Source organism: Gorilla gorilla, chromosome 4 (genome assembly GCF_029281585.2).
Source record: "Gorilla gorilla gorilla isolate KB3781 chromosome 4, NHGRI_mGorGor1-v2.1_pri, whole genome shotgun sequence".
Classification (NCBI taxonomy): Eukaryota; Metazoa; Chordata; class Mammalia; order Primates; family Hominidae; genus Gorilla; species Gorilla gorilla.
Genome location: NC_073228.2, coordinates 183,146,035 through 183,158,559, shown reverse-complemented (window position 1 = coordinate 183,158,559; position 12,525 = coordinate 183,146,035). Strand labels below are relative to the sequence as shown.

General features: G+C 49.1%; 1 protein-coding gene across 2 annotated transcripts in view; it reads left to right on the top strand.

The window, feature by feature from the left end:
• ADAMTS2 (ADAM metallopeptidase with thrombospondin type 1 motif 2) overlaps nucleotides 1-12,525 on the top strand; it is a 242,258-nt gene that overhangs the window by 171,143 nt on the left and 58,590 nt on the right. For both annotated transcript variants that reach the window (XM_019028538.4, XM_004043129.5), the window contains exon 5: nucleotides 879-962. In XM_019028538.4, the coding sequence (XP_018884083.4) occupies nucleotides 879-962 (84 nt within the window). The remainder of the gene's footprint in view (nucleotides 1-878; nucleotides 963-12,525) is intronic.

Sequence of the window (12,525 nt, the reverse complement as noted above, 5' to 3'; positions counted from 1 at the left end):
TGACAGGAAGGGGGCTGCGCTAGGGAGGGCCCTGGGTGTGAGCGGTGGGAAGCTGGAGGGTGGGGGCTCAGTGCGAAGGAAGCCCCTGACAGCCTCGAGCCCGGGATAACCTGACCTGTGTTTCTGGAGGGTCTTGCTGGCTGTGTCCTGTAGAAGGGGAGTTCACTCCCCTGTTTTTGTGCCACGGGTCCGTTTGACATCTGCTGAAGCCCATTGGCACCTGCTCAGAATAATGGTTTTAAATGCGAAGAATGAAACACGTGTAAGAATATGAATGTGATAAATACAGAGACGGCGATTGCAGGAGCTCCAGCCCTCAAAACAGAACACGGAGAGCACGTTGGGGATGCAGTAATATGAGCTTTTTATTAACACGTTAAAACATTATACCTGGTGGTGGGCCTAGAACCGCCCCCATTTCCAAGTAGCGATGCAGGTAGGTAACCCCCACACCCACCAGCTATAGCTTGGAGTGACTTCTGCCAGGGCCGGTCCCAGCCCTGCCTGTGCCACGGGGGTCCATCACCCACGTTCACTGTTGAAGGGAAGGTTGTGTTTCAGCCGGAGGCTACAGCAAGCGTAGGGCTGCTTTCCCTGCCCACGTTCCATGTTCAGTCCCCAGGTGAGGAATCCCTGGGCTGGTGGGTGGGGTTGCTCAGGAAGGGGCTACAGTGATCCCAGCAGGCGGTGGTGGCAGCCTGGAGAGGCAGAGGGCAGGGGGCAATGAGGGAGGGGTCACAAGGTGGCTCCTAGTTGATGGTGACGCCTGGGTGGAAAGCATGGGAAGAGGAAGGAGCAGGTGGGGGTCATCCCATTGGCAGAGCCAGAGCCAGTCCTAGGGCCTGTGGTTCCCGCTGATGCCTCCCTGTTTCTTTCAGGTCAATGAAATCTACCATGACGAGTCCTTGGGTGCCCACATCAACGTGGTCCTGGTGCGGATCATCCTCCTGAGCTATGGAAAGGTGAGTGCACTGTGGCCAGCCGGGCCTGCCTCCACCCCCTCGGAGTGAGGGGCCTGGGAGTGAGGCATGGGTCTCCTTGGAGAGTGTGTGCGTTTGCCAGAACCACCCTGCCTCTCCCTGGCTCCCCTGAGGTTCCTATAAGAAACAAGATCCGTGCTCCCTTTCACCCCTTGTTTTAAAATGTGGCCATTACTATTGTTCACCGAAAAGAGTCTGTTACTCCCAGATCCCAAGAGGAAGAGACATACCAGGCCACGGGGGCCACACAGGGAGGCACCAGGGGTGGTCAGGAGGCAGAGGGAGTTGGGTAAACAGCAGCCTGAGTCTGTGTTGTTTCTGCAGGAAGGACCGATGGGGACAGGGTGAGCTGGCTTAAGGTTGGCCAGTTTGAATAATTCCAGTGGGCTCTGGGGAGTGGAGTGGTCCTGAGTTAGTTTTCTGGGTAACAAGGGCAGGGGGATAGTGGCTCAGAGTGTGAAGTCTGATAAAGGAGGTGGCTGGGGACATGGGCGCTGGATTGGTTGGTTTGTATCTGAAAAATGTGCTCATGGATGAGTTGTTTCCTGTCTCTAAACATTGGTTACCACTCAGCGGGGCAGTCCCTCCAGAGTCAGCAAGGCTCGGATGTCAAAGCATCAGAAACGTGGTTAACACGACCCTCCCTTGGACTTCTGCCCCCGTATTAAATCTGTGGCCTCCTCTCCTCTGGCCTCGGCTGCTGTCCCAGCTGGGCCCTCTTGCCCATCCCACTTCCTCTTGCAGCCAAACCTGGGACGCCCTTTCCTGGCGATGTGCATGGGTGTGTAGCCGCCAGGGTCAGTGACCTGGGATGGAAACACGGGATGCTGTGCAGACAGAGGTAGAGGAAGAGAGGAGCCCCACGGTACGGCCCGTGTAGACTGCAAAGTGCCTGTACCAGCCATGTGGGAAGCACTTTGTACGGATGAATGCCCTTAATCTACAGAGCAGATGGAGGGGTGCACGCTGTGACTCTGCCCATTTCACAGATAAGAACACCGAGGCTTAACGTGACTTAGTGTCATGCCCAGGTAAGCAGCCAGGGCCATCCAGCACCCGAGGAGTCAGGCTTCTCACCCAGACAGCAGAATTCGAGCCTGTGGTCTGACTGTGCATAGAAAATCAAATCATAATAGGATCAAACACATCAGATAATTATATAAAAGTTGAACTCTGTTCAAAGAGAATCTCAGTCTCAAAAAATAAAATCAAACTGCATACAACTTATAAGGCACACGATGTAAAAATGATGACGAAGGACTCCGGTGGCAGAAGGGATCCCAGGAATACTAAGTAGATTTGGGGCCACTTCCCTACACCCACCAAGCACCTCATTCCACAGTGACCGAAGGCACCCACAGGGCGGATGCCAGTTGCAAGCCTTCGTATACCCCAAGAGAACACAAAACATCCCAAAGCAAATCCTTGGAACAAAGTGGAAATTGGCAAAAACCTAACTATGAGAGTCTCTAATACACTTTTAAAAGCCTTTCACAGATTAGATGCTAATAAGGCATAGAATTTTTTAATGACACAATGAGTAAAGCTAAATTAGTAGTTATGTCACTGTTTCCCTTGCCCTACAGAAAAAAAGAAAGATGAACCTTCTTTTCGAGGAATCATAGAACACTTAAAAATTACAGAAGTGTTTTGGGTCATAAAGAAAATGTCGTGAATTTTATACAGCGAAAACGATTTTGTCGATGTTCGCTGATGAAATGCCTAAAACTAGGGGTGGGGGCAGCAGAATTTATAAACCTAAAAAAATCCAATTCATTTGAAAACATTTAAAAAAAAAAACCTACTAGGGGCCAGGCACGGTCGCTCACACCTGTAATCCTAGCACTTTGGGAGGCCAAGGTGGGTAGATCACTTGAGGTCAGGAGTTTGAGACCAGCCTAGCTAACGTGGTAAAACCCTGTCTCTACCAAAAAAATACAAAAATTAGCCGGGTGTGGTGGCATGTGCCTGTAGTCCCAACTACTTGGGAGGCTGAGGTGGGCGAATTGCTTGAACCCGGGAGGCAGAGGTTGCAGCGAGCTGAGATCACACCACTGCACTCCAGCCTGGGTAACAGAGCAAGGAAAGAGAATATTAGGACTGCAGTACAGACTATTTGGAACACTAATAAAAACAAGAGCACTACTGTCAAATCTTTTGGAATGTGGTTAAAGCTGTATTCAGAGGCAAATTCACAGATGTTTTCCAAAAGCTTCTTCCTTGGGTAATATGTTCGACACACATTAGCCCTGCCTTCAACTCAGTACATTTGAATGAATTTCAACAGCAACAAAACCAAAAACTTAAGGAAAGCAAAAATAAGGAAATAGTTCAGAAAAAGCAGAAATCAATAAATTAGAAAATGGAAGAAACACGTAGAATCAATGAAGAAGAGAGCTTTGGAAAAAGCAACCCTCTGACCTATTTAATCTAGAAAAAAAGAGAGAAGGCACAGACTAAAAGATCAGAAAGAGTATATGTAATGTGACTACAACAAGATGCTTCTCCTGGCAGAAAGGAAAGCATGCAGGGCCATCTGCCCACTAGGAAGCTGTTGGGAGGCTCTCTGCAGCTGGCCACTTTGGAGGTCCAGGGATGATCAGTGGAGGAGGGATGTGCAGGGCATCCTCTGCCAGTGAATGCTGGTTAGGAGGGCAGAGAGAGGCTCGCTGAGCCCTCTGTCCCAGGTTTGTGGCAGTGGGCTTTGGACCACACAGATGCAGAGCCTGGAGGTGGGTGGGCCCCAGCCCAGCAATCTGGTTCCAGCTCTCCATTCACAGGCGGGAGCCGGGGGGTGGTCTTTGGACTATCCCATGTGGCTGTCTGCCTGCCTCCAGTGGAGTTCCCTGTTCCGGCCTTCCCCAAGCCGGGTCTTTCCAGCCTGTCCCTTCCTGGCCAGGATCCTCTGGTGTTTTAGGAATTCTCAAGCCTTTGGCATGAGAGATGGACAGAGTTATATCCTCTTTTGGAAGTTTCCAAAAATGGGAAACTCCTGGTCCTGGGGCTAGAAAGGGGAGAAAAGATTATCCCATTGATTGGTCTGGGTGCCAGGTGGCAGCTTGCATTTTCCCCCCAGGTTGCTCCTATATTGTTTAAAAAGAAAAATTTTGTCATTGACTAGGGTTAATTGCTTACCAGTGCTGGCAAAGCTTTGGATCTTATTTGGCCTGAAAAGTGTCTGCTCTTTCCCAGTCTTGAGTACTTGATGGAATAAAGCCTCCTTTATTAACTACTCCTTAGCAGGCTCTATGCTAAATTGTCCCGACCCTAAGCCTTTTCTTTTTCTTTTTTCTTTTTCCTTAACTGCCTCAGGTAGGTAGAAGGAGTATGTGATCACAGTCAGAACATTTGCAGAAGAGAGTCAAACCCTGAAGGTGAGAATTTGAGGATCTCTATGCCAGGGACATGGAGAACCTGGGGAAATTGAGGATTTTCTGGGATGTGAATATTTCAAAGCTGACTCCAAAAAATGGAGAATATGCCATAAGTCCCATAACCATGGAGGGAACTCAAGTTCTTCACCTTTTCCAAAGTTTTGCCAGTGCATTCATACTCATTTGCAAGCATTTATCAGGCAAGACTAATACAATACCCTGTAAACTCATGTATTCTGAAATCTACCCAATGTGTCTTTCATAGTCAATGGGACCCTTATACCCAAAGATGCCAAAGGTAGCCCGTCAGGACAAAGTACAGACCTGTCTCACTTCTAAAAATAGAAGTAAAAATCCCAAGGCATTAAGAGTTTAGTTGAATAATATATAAAGAGAAACTTCTACTGTGATCATCTAGGGCTTATCCTAGGAATGTGGAGATTGTTTAATATCAGGAAATCTATTCATACAGTTCATCACATCAGTTTCCAAATGACAAAACTCATCCTCTAACAAATACTGTTTGAAGGGCTTCTGTGTGGGAAGTGCTGTGCTGGGAATATTCACTGGCATAGTCCCTGTCCTCAGGGGACCACTTCCAGAAGGCAGATCTAGACAAGGAAACAATTGTACCAGGGCTCAGGGCTGGATGGAGGAGACACGGGGCAGGCAGTCTTTCCTTACAAGGTCAGGAAAAGCAACGGGAGGAAGTGACCGTTCCACCCACACCTGAAGATGGTCCAGTGAAGTCACCAGCATAGAGATGCTCTGAGTTCATAGGCTGGGAGGGGAGGGAGGGCAGCTGAACCCAGAGGGACGAGCACAGGGACAGGAACAGCAGACCCAATGCCAAAGACGTCGGAAGGAGCAGATCGCAAGGAGCAGAGCAGACCTGCGTCTCCCGCCAAGGGGTTTGGCTTGCCCATGAGGGCAGCTTTAAGCAGAGTGACACGATCCCATGTGCATTTCTAAGAAGATCGCTGGCTCCTGTGTGCAGAAGGGGCAGGTGGGAGCAGTGGCTTAGGAGACAGTCACTGCCATCAAATGGGGGATGCTGGCAGCTGGACTGGGACCAGGCCTGGGTCCAGGGATACAGACAGGAGGACAGAGGAGGCCACTTCGAGAGGATGTGGCACTAGGTGGGTGAAGGCGGAGAGACACTCAGCTGGGTAGATGATGGTATCAACCCCTGAGATTGGGGAGCACAGGAGGGAAGCTGAAGAGGTCAGCTGAGATGTGCAGTTAGAGGTACCTGGTGCCATCCCAGCGAAGGAGGCCAGGAAGATGTGGTTGTGGGTCTGGAGCCCTGCGGGGTCTGGAGCTGGGGGTAGCAGAAGCAACTGCAGGCTTGCTGCCTAGGGGGAGCCTGGGAGAGAGGCCTCAGGGCTCCAGTGTTGAAGCCTCTGGCAGGGCAAGGGCGTGACGGCCCTGTAGCCCCTCACAGGGCACTCCTCCTTTTCCAGATCCCCAGAAAACTAGTAACAGAGGACAACAGGACAACCAAGATTGTATTTAAAGGCGGAAAAAGAAGCACATTTCCCTAAAAGTGTTCTGCACAGCGAGTTCTTAGGATATGAGTAGATGTTACAGAGGACTATAGAGGGGTCCCAAGGTCAAAGAAGTCTGGAAAATGCTGGTCAAACAAAGGAAAATGGGCATTCCTGGGGGTGAAATTTCCCGGAGACTTTCCTGTGGAGCTGTGCATGGTGCACCTCCGAGAGTCCGAGCAGTACAGGTGGTCTCTGAAAACTTTCTCCACGGAAGCTTCTTGCTCAGCAGATCCACAGCCTGCTGAACCTGCTCTGGGGAGCACTGCCCTGGAGATAGTCTTGGAAACAAACAAACAAAAAAGACCCATAAACTAGTTACTGTGGTTCTGAAAATCCTAGATACTTGTATGTGACATGGAACTAGTATTGGAAAAGAGCAGAGACAAATTCTCATTGTTTGCTGTTAATCATGTGTCAGGAAAACCTAAAAGAATCCACAGTACAACTTGTAGAGTTAGGAGAGGAGTCTGGTGATGTGGCCAAATATCAGACCATTGTTTAAAAAATCAGTAGCTTCTGTGTGAACCAAAAACAACAGCCTTGGTAGTGGGGAAAACAGGGAGAGAAAATTTCCATTATGGTAGTAACCAAAAACGTAGAATACCTGGAATAGTCCTGACAAGACAATGGACCCATTGGAAGGAAATTGTACCTGATTAATGATAGGAAGAAAGTGATCACAAATGAAGACACAAATGCTGTCCTCATGGGAAGCTGGGTATAATCGAGAGGTTGGCCTTTCCCAGATTCATAGTTGGAAATGTTATGAAGTGATTCTAAGCACCATCTAGGAACATGAACGGTCAAGAATGGCTGTGACAGCTGCGGAACCCAAGCGGAACCCAAGCAAGGAAGAGACTTCCTCCAAAGGAACATGAACGGTCAAGAATGGTTGAGACAGCTGCGGAACCCAAGCAAGGAAGAGACTTCCTCCAAAGGAACATGAACGGTCAAGAATGGCTGAGACAGCTGCGGAACCCAAGCAAGGAAGAGACTTCCTCCAAACATCTTGTAAAGTGAAGATAATTAAAATAGTGCCATATGTGCATAAACTTTCATAAACAGTTCAGTTGAATAAAATAGTTGAAAATACCCCTCTTACAAATAACCTACCGTGATAAACACAGAATGCTTATTGTGTTATAAATAAATATATAACATAAATTTAATAAATAGGAAATTAAATTATCATATGACAAATATAAGCCAATACAACATTCAACTATTTAAATCACACAAATCAAGAAGAAAATATTGGTTGTCAAGAGCTTTCTAAGCATAAATCCAATTGAAGGAATTGTAAAGGGGAATATGGATATATTTGGATAAGTTAATACAAAACTTCTGTCAAAAAACACAATGAAAAGGCAAATGACAAGCAGGAAAAACATTTGCAATGTGACAAATATATCTTAATATATAAAACCTCCTCTAAATCATAAGGAAACAAAATTGGCAACAGAAGGAAACAAAGAAAAAAATCCAAGTGGCTAAGAGAAAGCCCATATGGAAAAATATCTAACTCTACTGTTAAAGAAATAAATAATACACCATTTATAAAGCATCAACCCTGTTAAGATGAAGAGGGATTTATGGCTGGGTGAATGAAGCAGGCACACTTTGAGTACAGATATTCCAAGGAAATGTAGCAATATTTATCACTGCCCTTAAAAATGTTCTTTTTTTCTTTTTTTTTTTTTTTTTTTGAGATGGAGTCTTGCTCTGTTGCCCAGGCTGGAGTGCAGTGGCGCGACCTCAGCTCACTGCAACCTCTGCCACCTGGGTTCAAGTGATTCTCCTGCCTCAGCCTCCCAAGTAGCTGGGATTACAGGCGCCTGCCACCACACCCAGCTAATTTTTTGTATTTTTAGTAGAGATGGGGTTTCACCAGGTTGGCCAGGCTGGTCTTGAACTCCTGACCTCAGGTGATCTGCCTCGGCCTCCCAAAGTGCTGGGATTACGGGGCGCGAGCCACCGCATTTGGCCTTTAAAATGTTCTTGATGTTTGCCCCCAGACATTCATTTCTGTGACCCCAGACATTCATTTCTACAACTCTGTTCCAAAGCAGTGATCCCAGCTGTGGGCCAAGTTTTAGGAACAAGGCAAGAGTCATGGCATTATCTCTCATGTGAACAACAGCAAACAACCTATATTGTCCAAAAATAGTGGTCTAGTTAAGTAATGATAAACCTATGTGGTAGAGTATTAGGCTGCCACAAAATTGCATTCTTGAAACATGTTTAATGGCATTGGGAAATGGTTACAGTCTAAAGTTGTTTGTTGTTTGAAAAGCAGGATCTCAGTTTTCCGTATGATCTCAATTTGGTGTACAAATATATTTACCAAAAAGACTGGAAGGAACACATCAAATGTGAACAGGATTTCTCTGTGGGCAGTAGGCTAATTAATTTCCATTTTCTTCTTTGTACTTTACTGAATTTTTAAAATTCAATATGATGAGCATGGTTTTTATTGTTATTATTATTATTATTAAGAGATGGGGTCTAGCTCTGTTGCCCAGACTAGAGTGGAGTGGTGTGATCATAACTCACCGCAGCCTCCGTCTCTTGGGCTCAAGGGATCCTCTCATCTCGGCCTCCCAAGTAGCTTGGACTACAGGCACGCACCACCACACTCGACTAATTTTTTTTTTCTTTTTTTTTTGTAGAGACAGGGTCTCACTCTGTTGCCCAGGCTGGTCTTGAACTCCCAGGCTCAAATGACTCTCCTGCCTCTGCCTCCCATAGCACTGGGATTACAGGTGTGAGCAGCTGAGCCTGGACCAGCGTGTTTCTTTTATAAACAAAACACTGCATTTTAAATTTATGAAATTTAAATTTTTAAAATGATTTTTAAAAAAACCATTTAAAAATGGTAGGATCCAAATGATGCCGTTTGACTGAATTCAGCACTCTGGAGAAAGTTCTCCGGTGGCATGCCACAGGGCTCTGTCACGCTCAGTCCTTTATTTCTGATTTCAATGAAGACATCAAAGAGAATTCATGCTTCCCCTTGGCACCTCATCTCTGCAGTGGGCTGGGGAGGAGTAATGAGGTTTCTGTGTTCCACCCTATGGGCGCTAGCTCACGTTTCCTGTGGCTGGGGCAGGGGGTCCACCTGCAGCGGGTCCACCTGAAGGAAATGGGAAATCTTGGAGTGAGGACGCAGGCTGCCATAGGTACGTGGTCTCCCCTGCATGAGAAGCCCACGCCCCTGGGTTAGCAGGCACCACCCTCCGGGCCAGGGCCTCCTTGGCCCCTGCCCCTCATGCGCCGTGCCTGCAGAGGTTCTGCTTTGCTGGGACCCCCACCCCTCATGCACCTGCAGAAGCTCTGCTTCACTGGGGCCATGCTGGGGCCCCACTTCCCCTTTTGGCAGAGTCGGGAATGGGGCAGTGGGCAGGGGACCGGTTGTCAGGTGCAGCCTGCTCTTCCCAGGGACAACATGGGGACATGTGCAGGCCCTGGGGGTGCTGAGATCCATAGCCAGCAAACCAGGGCGGCTCATGCCTGTGGTGGGCACCGGGCAACTTCTGCGACCCAGGTACAAAGAGAACAGAGAGGACATAGGTGAACTGAGGCTGGCCTTGCTTCTGCCTCCTGCTGGGAAGGGGCTCGAGAACTGATGGTGGTGAGGGATTGGAAGACAGAACCGGAAGCTGGACGCACGCTTCCAGAGCTAACTCCAGATGGAACCAGCTTACCCCCCAGCCCCGAGGGCTCAGTGGACCTGCAGCTGAGGAGGCAGGGGAGAGGCAGTGCTGGGTTGTGAGGGGTGTGGGACCCAGGCCACCCCAGTGCCTGTTCCCAGGCCCCTCAGCCTAGCTTGGAGGACAACACACAGCCGGTCCCTCTGTCAGACCCCGGGAATTCAGGGATGATTGGCCTCCTGGAATGTTCTGGAACATTCCAGCATTCTGGGCCTTTTTTTCTGCTCCTAACTCATGCCTGCCCAGAGTGGGGCTCAGCAAAGCTCACCCCATACTCTGCCCACCTTTTTCTGCCTGGCCCTACCCCGCCTGCCTCCTAGAAGCCTCCCAGATCAAGCACAGGAGGCAGGGATGGGAGTAGGGGACGCCAGTGCCCATGGGGTCTGCTCCGTCCCAGGGATCTCCTGAGTTGATCAGCTGAGTGTAGACTGCCAGAAGAGCCGGGCCTGCCTGCTGCTGTGCCCTCCTCTGGGGGGTTCTGGGCTGTGAGAGGGGAAGTGAGCCGAGGCTATGAGTCCTCGTTGCTTTAGGTTGGACTCACTGCAAAAGTGCAGGAAATAGCAGAGCAGAGGAGGTGGCACTGCTAGGGGCTGGGCTGAAGGCTTGGGGTAGAGGGCACAGCGGCTAGGAAAATGGGTTCTGGTCATGGGCCCTGGCTGACTTAGCGAATGTGCTGTGGGCCACAGGGCTTGGGAGCAGCGTCTGTGGGACCGGAGGAGCCATCTGCCATCCCCAGGTGGCCAGGGGAGAGGCCATCCTGGGAGCAGCAGTACACAGTGCACCTCAATGCCAAAGACCTGGCTGTTTTCTTTTTCCTATTTCAAACCCATCACAGACCAATACTTTCGTACCATACATTATAAATGAATTACTGAGAAAAGCAAATGTGACAAAAACCGAGGTATCCAAAAACTCTAGCTCTGGATTTTTATTATTAAATTCTGTGGACATAAACTCAACCCATCCAATTGCTATAAAAGTTTCTAGTTTCTGTACTTATCTCACTGTGGACTGGAACAGTTTGTGTCCACCAGGCACAGACTTCACTTTGCATAGCACTGGGGGAGGCCCTGTTTTCAGGTCTCTGAGGTGTCTGATGAACGCGGGAGGAGATGTATCCTTGTGCCCCCAAAGCATCCGGCCAGCCCAGAGCCTCTGGCTTGCCGAGCAGCTGCTGTTTAATCCCAGGGAGGTGCATGAATGAGGAGGGGAGAGGAGCCCTGTGTCCAGGCAGTAGAGCAGCAGACAAGACAGCGACAGAGTGGTGAGCACCGGCAAGGAATACAGCAGGGTGGCAGGCAATAGGGGACCATGGATGGAGCAGCCAGGATGGGGACTTCCCAGCCAAGATCTGGGGGCAAAAGGCCTAGCTCCTGTGTCCAAGGGAACAGACCCCTCTTGCTCACAGAGAAGCACAGCCAGGGCTTCTCGATGGGGCTCTGGGGACAAAGTTTGGCACATGGTGAGGATGAATTCTGATGAGCTGCTCTTCAAGGAACCACAGGCTTCCCATCAAGGAATGAGGCCCCCGTCTCTAGAAGAATTTTAGCATGGCAAAACCAAGGCGATGGCAGTCAGGAGGGGGCTGAGCTGTCCCCCCCACGGTGGGGACAGACTCTGGGGGCTGTGAGACCATGACCCAGACTTGGGCAGAAAGTGGCCCAGATATTCGGTTCCTGTTATTCATCCCAAATTGTGACAGAAATAGACCAGCTCCCCGCCTGCCGCTCCCCCATTGCCTGTCCCCCAGGCCTCACCAGGCTCCAGTGGGGATAAAATTGGTAGCACTTGTTTGAGTGACATGTTTGTCTTCTAGCTTATGAGAAGCCTCTGAGTTATCTCAAGTTTTTCCTAAAACAACGTTTTTCTCCATTTCTTAAAAAAAAAGCAGAAGAAAAGAGATGATCTTATTTTATACAATATACCACCAGCCAGGGAGCAGAGCATCGGCAACACTTGAGGTTGCATAGCAACTGGCTTTTCAATTGATTTTTTGAGAAGGTACCAAAGCTACTCAACTGTTCTCATTTTAAATATTTCCTAGGATGATGAAAATCAAAGCAAATGGAAATCAGAGACTTGGGGACCATCAGAGAAGGACATAAAGTGTCTTGTTATAAAAAACCAGGTCAAGACAAAGTGTGGAATGCTTGCTGGAATTTTTCAGCATTGGACGTGAAGGGTCTGAGAAATTCTGCATGTGAGTCTCTTAGTGGAAAGCACGGGAAGAGAGGTGCTGGGGGCGGGTCTTGGTGTGCCCACCCACCCACCTATAGGGTAGAGGATTTAGAGTGGCCCAGCCATGGTGCAGGAAGGCCAGGAAGTGAAGGTCTGGGGAGGATATATCAAGGGCCCTGGGGATCTGGGACAGGGGATGAGGTGGGAAGCACACCCCATGCCTCACCCTAGGGACAGCCCCCTGTCCTCCTGAGCATCTGGGTCCCAACCCCCAACCTGATAGGGGTGCAAGGCATGATGGCCCACCCACGTCATCCTCCATCCACCTCCTGACCCAGACCTACCTGGGTCCAGAGAACTAGGAGGCACTAAGGCTGGACACTGCCCTTGGGAGGTGCCTTAGTCTGTTTGGGCTGCAATAACAGAAATACCTTAGACTGAGTAATTTATAACCAATGGAATTGTGTTACTCACTGTTCTGGGGGCTGAGAAGTCCAAGAGCAGGACACCAGCAGAATTGATGTGTCGTAAGGACCCATTCCTCCTAGAGGGCACCTTCTAGCTGTGCCCTCGCATGATGGAAGGGTGAACAGGCTCCCTCAGGTTTCTTTTGTAAGGGCGCTAATCTCATTTATGGAGACTCCACCCTCATGACCTAATGACCTCTCAAAGGCCACACTTCCTAATACCATAACATTGGTTCTCAGCTTTCAACCTTTCAAATGTGGGGAAC